The following is a 12223-nucleotide window of genomic DNA, read 5'->3' as shown; positions in this document are numbered from 1 at the left end:
CACATGCGCAGTGACAGCAGCTGTAACCTCGCCAGAGCCGCATGAGTAGAAACAGAAGGAGGAAAAAATAGAATAAGTAAGTGAATAAAGGTGAATAAAGAGAGGGTGACGGAGGAGTGATGAACCAGCTGGAGCGGTAAGACTCACAACAAACCGGTAAATTAACGGTAAACTACCGGAACACTGACAGCTAACGGCTAACAGTTAGCCTCAGATTACAATTCACCGGATAAAGTCAGACTCTGTTTAAATACTGCAGTATTTTAATGTTGTAAAGGTACTTTTACTGCGACCTGTTCAATGAGTGCAGCTGATCTATTAAAGTCAGACTTTAAATGATGTTAATTTCTGTTTGTTGTTTAAATCAGTGTCAGTCAAACTGGAGTTAAAGTTAGATTTATTAAGATCTGAATGTTCATTGACATGTTGTGGACAAGTTGTGAAAGCAGCATTTATTCACACTCACAGAAGTTTCTCTGTTTCATGACTTACTGCTTGATTGCTTTCATTTTTCCACAGTTGTAATAATACTCATTAGCATATTAAAGCTGGTCCAGTTGTAATAATACTCATTAGCATACTAAAGGTGAGTTATGTGTAGTGATACTCAGTAGCATGTTAAAGGTGAGTTAGGTGTAATAATACTCATTAGCATATTAAAGGTGAGTTAGGTGTAGTGATACTCATTAGCATATTAAAGGTGAGTTAGGTGTAATAATACTCATTAGCATATTAAAGGTGAGGTAGGTGTATTGACACTCAGTAGCATATTAGAGGTTGTCCAGGTGAACACCATGCATGAGTATGAATCTACTCAAGGCAGCAACAACATCTCTCATGATCCAATGCTCCTTCACAGAGTCTTTAGTTATTTTCATTCAGAGTCCCCTAGTGTCAGAAGTGATGTTCTATGGGTTTAACATTATTAATTCACCCTGTGGTCTAATAATTAAACTGTCTCTGATCAATACATGTATTGATCAATACATGTTTCGATCTAATTATCACAGATACAGAAGTTAATACAGCTCAAGTGTCGCTGGGTGTGATGCTCACAGAGACACTTCCTGTTTGTGTTTCAGTCCAAGAGACGAGGAGGACCAGGAGGAGTCAGAGTGTTGCTATGACAACGGTGACGGGACCAACAATAACAACAACAACAACCGACGCAAGGTTTCAATTTCAATCTTATTTAACGTCACCAGATCATAACAGACCTGTCTGTCTCTCTACCTGTCTGTATACCTGTTTGTCTGCCAGGTGTGTCCAGGTGCAGGTGAACATTAACCTGTCTATCTCTCTACCTGTCTGTCTGCCAGGTGTGTCCAGGTGCAGGTGAACACCCTCTGCAGTATAACTACACTTTCTGGTACAGTAGAAGAACTCCGAGTCGTCCTGCTAGCTCTCAGAGCTACGAACAAAACATCCGACAGATTGGCACCGTGGCATCGGTACACACACACACACACACACACACACACACACACACACACACACACACACACACACACACACACACAGGGAGCACTTGATTAGGAACGCCTGAGCACCACCTTATTCATCCATTCTCCCATCATGTCAACAGAGAGAGGATGTTCCCAGTGTTAGAGTGGTGTTCCTAATAAAGTGCTGTACACTCAGAAAAACCTGTCATCATGTTGAGGTGAAATACCACTGATCAATCAACAGGTCATCAATAGATCAATAAATCAGTGTCACAAACAGTTTATCACCCCCTGCTGGAGACGGACTTGTGTGTGTGTGTGTGTGTGTGTGTGTGTGTGTGTGTGTGTTTTCAGGTGGAGCAGTTCTGGAAGTTTTACAGTCACCTGGTGCGACCAGGTGATCTGAGTGGACACAGTGACTTCCATCTGTTCAAGGAGGGAATCAAACCCATGTGGGAGGTAACGACACGATACTGCAGTAATACTGTAATAATATTGCAGTAATAATACTGTAATAATACTGCAGTGTCTCTGTAGAAATACTGTAATAATGCTTTAATAGTGTAGTAATAATGCTGTAGTGTCACTGTAGTAATAGTACAATAGTGTCACTATAGTAATACTGTAATAATACTTTAATAATACAGCTGAAATACTGTAGTGTTACTGTAGTAATACTGTAATACTGCAGTAATAATGTGGTAATATTGCAGTGTAACTAGTAATACTGAAACGTCACTGTAGTAACACTGCAGTAATACTGTAGTAATAATACTATAGTGTTACTGTACTGTGTGTTTTGGGGATATGAATGAAAAAGTTCTTCAAAGACAAAGTAAAGAAATCACCGTCCTGTCTGTCAATAACCAACGACAGCACTACTGAGCAGTAATAACCCCCCCCCCCCCCCAGGATGAGTCCAACCGCAGTGGGGGGAAGTGGATCATTCGTCTGCGTAAAGGTCTGGCCAGTCGATTCTGGGAGAACATCATACTGGCCATGCTGGGAGAGCAGTTCATGGTGGGAGAGGAGATCTGTGGAGCTGTGGTCTCCATACGCTTCCAGGTACTACTACTACTACTACTGCAGTAATACTGTAGTACTACACTGATGCTCAGGTGCGATCCTTAAAGGTCTGATCTGGACTTCATAGACCTCAGACCTCCATCAGGTCTGTAAGTCCACCTCTCTCTACCTGTGTCTCTCTCTGCCTGACTGAGTTCCGCCATGTACTGTGGCCTGCCAGGTCTTAGTTGTTCAGAACAGGTGTGAACAGGTGTGAGATCAAAACTCGAAACTTCCAACTATCACAAAGTGACGTTACCTAGCAACCTGAACCAGTCAAACAGTCAGTAACACAGGTCCTTCCTTCAGGGAGACAGAGTCTCTCTTCCTGTCTGTCCTTTCCTGTCTGTCTCCACCTGTCTATCTCCACCTGTCTGTCTCCACCTGTCTGTCTCTTCCTGTCTGTCTCTTCCTGTCTGTCTCCACCTGTCTGTACCTGTCTGTCTCCACCTGTCTCTACTTGTCTGTCTCCACCTGTCTCTAATTGTCTGTCTCCACCTGTCTGTACCTGTCTGTCTCCACCTGTCTCTACCTGTCTGTCTCCACCTTTCTGTACCTGTCTGTCTCCACCTGTCTGTCTCCACCTGTTTCCAATTGTCTGTCTCTACCTGTCTGGCTCCACCTGTCTCTAATTGTCTGTCTCCACCTGTCTGTACCTGTCTGGCTCCACCTGTCTCTAATTGTCTGTCCCCACCTGTCTGTACCTGTCTGTCTCCACCTGTCTGTCTCTAATTGTATGTCTCCACCTGTCACTACCTGTCTGTACCTGTCTGTCACCACTTGTCTGTACCTGTCTGTCACCACCTGTCTGTACCTGTCTGTCTCCACCTGTCTATAATTGTCTGTCTCTACCTGTCTGGCTCCACCTGTCTCTCTGTCAGGAGGACATCTTGTCGATCTGGAACAGAACGTCCAACGATCAGATGACGACGTCCAGAATCAGAGACACTCTGAGACGAGTCCTGAACCTTCCAGCCAACACCATCATGGAGTACAAGACCCACAATGACAGCCTCAGGTAGTACTGATACTACGAGTACTGTAGTACTAGTGATAGTACTAGTACTGTAATACTATTTTGTAGTACTTCCCCTGCTCACTTAAGTAGTAAGTAGTATTTGAAAATTATAAAGTGAATCTGTTTTTTTAATATTTTGTATAGTGTGTTTATTAGTGTTAATATTCACTGATCTTAAGATTCTAGGACTAGACTCAGAACCAGGACTAGACTCAGAACCAGGACTAGATTCAGAACCAGGACCAGAACCAGGACTAGACTCAGAACCAGGACTAGGCTCAGAATCAGGACTAGATTCAGAACCAGGACTAGACTCAGAACCAGGATCAGAACCAGGACTAGATTCAGAACCAGGACCAGAATCAGGACTAGACTCTGAACCAGGACAAGAACCAGGACCAGATTCAGAACCAGGACCAGACTCAGAAACAGGATCAGACTCAGAACCAGGACTAGACTCAGAACCAGGATCAGAACCAGAACCAGGACTAGACTCAGGATCAGACTCAGAACCAGGATCAGACTCAGAACCAGGACTAGACTCAGAACCAGGACCAGCACCAGGACTAAACTCAGAACCAGGACTAGAACCAGGATCAGACTCAGAACCAGGATTAGACTCAGAACCAGAACCAGGATCAGACTTAGATCCAGGACTAGACTCAGAACCAGGAGCAGACTCAGAACCAGGACTAGACTCAGGATCAGACTCAGAACCAGGATCAGACTCAGAACCAGGACTAGACTCAGAACCAGAACCAGGAATAGACTCAGAACCAGGACCAGAACCAGGATCAGACTAAGAACCAGGATCAGACTCAGAACCAGGACTAAACTCAGAACCAGGAGCAGACTCAGAACCAGGACCAGGACTAGACTCAGAACCAGACCCAGAACCAGGAGCAGACTCAAAACCAGGACTAGACTCAGGACTAGACTCAGAACCAGGATCAGGCTCAGAACCAGGACTAGACTCAGAACCAGAACCAGGACCAGAACAAGGATCAGACTCAGAGCCAGGAGCAGACTCAGAACCAGAACTAGACTCAGAACCAGGAGCAGACTCAAAACCAGGACCAGGACTAGACTCAGAACCAGACCCAGAACCAGGAGCAGACTCAAAACCAGGACTAGACTCAGGACTAGACTCAGAACCAGGATCAGGCTCAGAACCAGGACTAGACTCAGAACCAGAACCAGGACCAGAACAAGGATCAGACTCAGAGCCAGGAGCAGACTCAGAACCAGAACTAGACTCAGAACCAGGATCAGACTCAGAACCAGGAGCAGATTCAGAACCAGGACTAGACTCAGAACCGGGACCACAACCAGGACTAGACTCAGAACCAGTATCAGTCTCAGAACCAGACTCAGAACCAGAACCACACTCAGAACCACACTCAGAACCAGGATTAGACTCAGAACCAGTAGCAGACTCAGAACCAGTAGCAGACTCAGAACCAGGACCAGGACAACTCAGAACCAGGAGCAGACGCAAAACCAGGTCTAGACTCAGAACCAGAACCAGGATCAGGATCAGGCTCAGAACCAGGATCAGATTCAGAACCAGACTCAGAACCAGGACCAGGACCAGAACCAGAACCACACTCAGAACCAGATTCAGAACTAGGACCAGGACTAGACCCAGAACCAGACTCAGAACCAGGACTAGACCCAGAACCAGACTCAGAACCAGGACCAGGACCAAACCCAGATCCAGAACCAGGATCAGAGTCAGAAACAGGACTAAACTCAGAATCAGGACTAAACTCAGAACCAGGACAAGAACCAGGATTAGACTCAGAACCAGGAGCAGACTCAGAACCAGGAATAGACTCAGGACCAGGACTAGACTCAGAACCAGACTCAGAACCAGGAGCAGACTCAGAACCAGAACCAGGATCAGGCTCAGAACCAGGACCAGACCCAGAACCAGACTCAGAACCAGGACCAGGACCAGACCCAGATCCAGAACCAGGATCAGAGTCAGAAACAGGACTAAACTCAGAATCAGGACTAAACTCAGAACCAGGACAAGAACCAGGATTAGACTCAGAACCAGGAGCAGACTCAGAACCAGGAATAGACTCAGGACCAGGACTAGACTCAGAACCAGACTCAGAACCTGGATCAGGCTCAGAACCAGGACCAGACTCAGAACCAGGATCAGATTCAGATCCAGGACCAGGATCAGATCCAGGACCAGGATCAGACTCAGAACCAGGATCAGGCTCACAACCAGGATCAGACTCAGAACCAGGATCAGATTCAGAATCAAAGCCATGATCAGACTCAGAACCAGACTCAGACCCAGAAGCAGAACCAGAACCAGACTCAGGACCAGGACCAGACCCAGAACCAGACTCAGAACCAGGACTAGACCCAGATTCAAGGCCAGGATCAGACTCAGAACCAGACTCAGGACCAGAACCAGACTCAGGACCAAACCCAGAACCAGAACCAGAACCAGACTCAGAACCAGGATTAGACCCAGAACCAGACTCAGAACCAGGACCAGACTTAGAACCAGGACCCTGATGTGCAGTCTCTGTGTGTTTCAGGGACAACTCAAGCTTCAGAAACACAAAGATTTCCCTCTGAAGACGCTGTGAGCCTCTGTCCTCTGTTCAATCAGGGCGCAGATCACCCTCGTCTCATTCTACTCTGTGTGTGTGTGTGTGTGTGTGTGTGTGTGTGTGTGTGTGTGTGTTTTGACTATGGACCAATAAACTGACTGAACCGAAGTTAGTTCATTCTTTTATTACCAGCAGTGACAGTGTGTGTGTGTGTGTGTGTGTGTGTGTGTGTGTGTGTGTGTAGATTTGTAGATGCAAATACCATTGAGGTGGTTAGGAGTATAACCAGCAGAAATCAGTATAACTTTTAGAAACCAGTAAAACCAATAGAAACCAGTTAAACTAGTAAAACCAGCAGAAACCAGTGTCACTATTAGAAACCAGTATAACCAGTAGAAACCAGTTAAACCAGTAGAAACCAGCAGAAACCAGTATAAGCAGTAGAAACCAGTATGACCAGTAGAAACCAGTATAACTATTAGAAACCAGTATAACCAGTAGAAACCAGTGTAACTATTAGAAACCAGTATAACTATTAGAAACCAGTATGACCAGTAGAAACCAGTAGTTTTTGGAGTAAATAGAACTAACTAATTTCTCTTCTAAAACCTGAAATATAAAAATAATGAAAAAGAGTGAAGTTCATGTAAATTTAATCTTTGACATCAGCTGTTTAAATTAAAATATGAACTTAAGAAGCCCGTACAGCAGAACGCTGCCCCCTACAGGCTGAAACATGGACACAACATGGTGACACACTCACTCAACAGGCGTCAGGTCGTGTGATCACTTTACCAAGAACAACAGAACACGTCACATATGTTCTGTGTGTGTGGTGGCAGGCCAAAGTGTTGTTGAGCCAGGCACTGCTCCTCACTGTCTGCAGCACTTCGACCCAGCTGGCTCCACTCTGCTCTGACACACTACACTGACCCATTCCAGGCCGGTCCAGGTTAATCCAGGTCTAATCCTTCCTCTATTCCTGGCTGTGGACCAGCTGGGACCTGTGATCCCTGAGGATGGACCTAATCCAGATCAGGATTACCAGACCTGCACCCGCAACCACACACTGTAGAACCACAGTCTGTAGAACTAAAGACTGTAGAACCACACACTGTATAACCACAGGCCGTAGAACTAAAGACTGTAGAACTATATATGGTACAACCACACACTGTAGAACCACAGACTGTAGAACTAAAGACTTTTGAACTACACACTGTAGAACCATATACGGTACAACCACACACTGTAGAACCACAGACTGTAGAACTATATACTGTACAACCACACACTGTTGGCCATACACTGTTGAACCACAGACTAGAACCAAAGACTGTAGAACTACACACTGTTGAACCATACACTTGAACCACAGACTGTAGAACCATATACTGTACAACCACACACTATTGAAGCATACACTGCTGAACCACAGACTGTAGAACCAAAGACTGTAGAACCATATACTGTACAATCACACATTGTAGAACCACATACTATACAACCACACACTATTGAAGCATACACTGTTGAACCACAGATTGTAGAACCAAAGACTGTAGAACCATATACTGTACAACCACACATCGTAGAACCACATACTATACAACCACACACTGTAGAACCACAGACTGTAGAACCACAGAGTATGGAACCACACACTGTAGAACCATATAGTGTACAACCACAGACTGTAGAACCATATACTGTAGAACCGAAGACTATAGAACCACAGACTGTAGAACCACAGACTGTAAAACCATATACAGTAGAACCACAGACTGTAGAACCACACACTGTAGTACAGTACAACCATATACTGTAGAACCACACACTGTAGAATGAAGATTAGAAGAATAGATTGAAGAAAATTCACTCAAGTCCTTAGTTCCAGGTTTGCTGTGGTGATGTGAGTTTATTGGTATCCCAGAGAAGGGTGAGCCAACTGACACAGTGGGTCTGAGGCAGTAGACTGATCTAGAGTGTAGGGCAGGGGACAGTTATACAGTTGAAGACAAAGGGATAGACAACTTTATTTCGGTATACCTGGGGTTATAGACATTTGGTCAGACATCATAACAAGTTGGAAAAGAGGTTAGAAACAAAAGGTAATGTTCTCAAGAGGTCTTGCAGTGTACCACCTAGGTTCCAGTTATCAGGGGGTAGGAGGGGCTCTCCATATCTACAGGTAAGATGTTGGTGATGTAAGAGGGAAGAAAGGGTGTTATACGGGGACAGACGGTGGTTGATAAGGTAAGTAGTATCTCCTTGATCAAAGGATCAAGGGGCCAACTCAGTGGTGTTATAGAGTTGTTCCTAGGTGTCAGCAAGTCTACACTGAAGAATGTGTATATTCTTCCTCAAGAACCAGACTGTAGAACCATATACGGTAGAACCATACACTAGAACCACAGACTATAGAATCAAACACTGTAGAACTACACACTGTACAACTATATACTGTAGAACCATACACTGTAAAACCACACACTGTAGAACCACACACTGAACAACTACACACTGTAAAACCATATACTGTACAACCACAAAGTGTTGAACCAAAGACTGTGGAACCACAGACTGTAGAACCATATGCCGTATAACCACACATGGTACAACCATATACTGTACAACCATATACTGTAATCTCTCTCGCAAATTAAATCGAAGGCAACTGGACTTGTATTTGTCCGTGGAAGACATTTCGCCTCTTATCCAAGGGGCTTCATCAGTTCTTATGTATTGGTCTCTCTAGTCCGCACTAGTCTGAGAGAGAGATTACAATGACCTGGACGAATGAGAACATTCACAGACAGAAAAAAAACCATATACTGTAGAACCACAGACTGTAAAACAATATACTGTAGAACCACACACTATAGAACTACACACTGTACAACCATATACTGTATAACCACACACTGTACAACCATATACTGTAGAACCACACACTGTACAACCATATACTGTAGAACCAGACTGTAGAACCATATACTGTAGAACCACAGATGGTAAAACCATATACTGTAGAACCACACACTGTAGAACTACACATTGTAGAACCACACACCATATAACCACACACGGTACAACCATATACTGTAGAACCACAGACTGTAAAACCACATACTGTAGAACCACACACTGTACAACCATATACTGTAGAACCACAGACTAAAACGACAGACTGTATAACTATATACTGTAGAACCACACACTGTAAGACCACACACTGTAGCACTGTAGAACCACAGACTGTACAACCATATACTAGAACCACAGACTATAGAACCACAAACTGTATAACCACAGACTATAGAACTACACACAGCAGAACCACACTGTAGCCAGGTTCTAGTGGTCATTAGGGGAACTGCAGGTTGTGGTTCTTCAGTGGTGACTCATGTTTCAGTCCGGATGTTGAGGTTTTGTCGACTCTCAACCTTCAAACTATAAATGGCCAAAGTTAAGACTGAACCATCTCTGAGCAACAACTGGACCAGAGCAGGTTGAAACCAGGTTATTCTGACTGATGCAATAGAGACCTCAGGTAAACCCACTTACTGATCCATGTCACTGTGTGTGTTGCAGATTAATACTTCTGTTAATTTTACCTGAAGTAATTTTAACATGTAAACAAAGAAACAGAAATCTGAGTAAATTATTTTGTGCATTTTTTAAATAGTTTGTTTTTTGTTTTCTGAATCTGACTGAATAAAACTCCAGACGTGTTAATGATTATTTATTGATTATTGGTTCGTGATGTTCAGTCAGTTCAGAGTCTCAGTTTCATCTCTCTCTTTTCCCTCCGTTGAATGTTTTGCAGCTCAGACATGTTTGTGCTGTGTCTGTTATTATATGTGACTGTGTTACATCATTGTTTGCTCTTTTTGGTCTGGGTACAGCACCTGTGACATCAGAGGCTGGCCGATGATGTCATCAGTCAGGAAACAATGTTTGACAAACAAATGATCTCAGAGATTCAACAGGTGACATGGTCAGACACACACACACACACACACACACACACACACACACACACACATACACACACAGAAAGTCATGCTCTCATTACAGACTCTAAACTGAAGCCAAAGATCCTCAAACAGGATTAAACTAAAGCCCCCCCCCCACCCCCCCTCCTCTCTCTCTCTCTCATTCTCTCTCTCGTTCGACCTGGCATCAGCACTTTCTCACTGTTCTTGTCATTTTCTGTTTTTCTTGGACAGATGAAGCTCTGACAAAGGTAAATGTGTGTGTGTGTGTGTGTGTGAGTGTGTGTGTGAGCTTGTTTTTAGATTCTAACCGCAATACACACTAACCTGTATGGACTCCGCATCACTGTGAGGTCTAGACTGCCTTTTGAAGGATAAGACTTAGTTTTAGGGATCAGGTTTAGATTTAGGATCAGGTTTTAAGTTTGGGATCAGGTTAGTCATTTAGTTAAGATGGTTAATATTATTAAGTGCTGGAGAATGCATCATATCAATGAATGAACCCTACAAGGAAACAAATGTGTGTTTGATATCGTCAGTTTGTTTCTTGTAGAGTCAAAGGCTGAGTAAAGTAGAAACCAGTAGAAACCAGAGAGACTAGTGTGGTGGAGTTCAGCTGTATTCAGGTGTGTCCAGGTGTGTCCAGGTGTGTTCAGGTGTGTTCAGGTCACTGAAACTTACTTATGTTTTCTCTGAGAGAAATATTTATATTTTACAGCTGCAGATAAAAATATTTAAGCAGCAGCTGATTTGTCTTCAATACTCCTGACTGACACCTGACACACCTGATGATGACATCACATCTGGACACACCTGACCTCAGCTCAAAAATCTCACTCACGGTGAGTGTGATAAAATACAGCTGATATCCGATCTGTGATATCTGTTAAATTCAAATGAAGTTTATTGATCATATTGATTGTGTTCATTATATTGATTACATTGATTATGTTGTCAGCTTCATGAGATCAGATTTCATCCTCCAACAGGAACTGTGTCAAATCAAACGCTATAGACCCACAAAGGTCTTAAAATCCAGGATCAGACTTCTGTTGTCGGGACAACGGCAGGTGCTGACTGATGACTGCTGGTCTCACCTGACAGGTGAGTCCTCACATCTCTGGAAACATCAGAGCATGTGAATAGTCACTGTCTCCTGAAAACATCCATCTCCATCACTGCTACTTAGTGTACAGTGCATTCTGGGACATTTACCAAGATAAAACAGGTCGAGAATGCTGCAGGTGATGTGGACTGGCTGTGGACTTGAAATGGACTAGATGTGGACTTGAAATGGACTGGCTGTGGACTTGAAATGGACTAGATCTGGACTTGAAGTGGACTGGATGTGGACTAGATGTGGACTTGAAATGGACTAGATGTGGACTGGATATGGACTTGAAATGGACTAGATGTGGACTTGAAATGGACTGGATGTTGACTAGATGTGGACTTGAAATGGACTAGATGTGGACTGGATATGGACTTGAAATGGACTAGATGTGGACTGGATGTGGACTTGAAATGGACTAGATGTGGACTTGAAATGGACTGGATGTGGACTGGATATGGACTTGAAGTGGACTAGATGTGGACTGGATGTGGACTTGAAATGGACTAGATGTGGACTGGATGTGGACTTGAAATGGACTGAATGTGGACTGGATGTGGACTTGAAATGGACTAGATGTGGACTTGAAGTGGACTGGATGTGGACTAGATGTGGACTTGAAGTGGACTGGATGTGGACTATATGTATACTAAATGTGGACTTGAAGTGGACTGGATGTAGACTATATATGGACTGGCTGTGGACTGGATGTGGACTTGAAGTGGACTAGATGTGGACTAGATGTGGATTTGAAGTGGACTAGATGTGGACTGGCTGAGGACTTGAAGTGGACTAGATGTGGACTGGCTGTGGACTTGAAGTGGACTAGATGTGGACTGGCTGTGGACTTGAAATGGACTAGATGCAGATTAGATGTGGACTTGAAGTGGACTTGAAGTGGATTTGAAGTGGACTGGCTGTGGATTTGATGTGGACTTGAAGTAGACTAGATGCAGACTAGATGTGGACTTGAAGTGGACTAGATGTGGACTTGAAGTAGACTAGATGTG

General features: G+C 43.9%; 1 protein-coding gene across 1 annotated transcript; it reads left to right on the top strand.

The window, feature by feature from the left end:
* On the top strand, positions 1-6262 carry LOC111236834 (eukaryotic translation initiation factor 4E type 2-like). The gene is made up of 7 exons (XM_022765697.1): positions 1-136; positions 1083-1173; positions 1320-1451; positions 1800-1904; positions 2358-2510; positions 3392-3528; positions 6090-6262. The coding sequence occupies exons 1-7, from the start codon at positions 120-122 to the stop codon at positions 6127-6129; spliced, it is 675 nt and encodes a 224-aa protein (XP_022621418.1). The 5' UTR covers positions 1-119; the 3' UTR covers positions 6130-6262.
* Positions 6263-12223: the final 5961 nt, after the last annotated feature.

The sequence above is a fragment of the Seriola dumerili genome, unplaced genomic scaffold, assembly GCF_002260705.1.
Source record: "Seriola dumerili isolate Sdu_G_001 unplaced genomic scaffold, Sdu_1.0 BDQW01000731.1, whole genome shotgun sequence".
Lineage (NCBI taxonomy): Eukaryota > Metazoa > Chordata > Actinopteri > Carangiformes > Carangidae > Seriola > Seriola dumerili.
The sequence above is the reverse complement of the archived record's forward strand: the minus strand, read 5'-3'. Positions and strand labels throughout refer to the sequence as shown.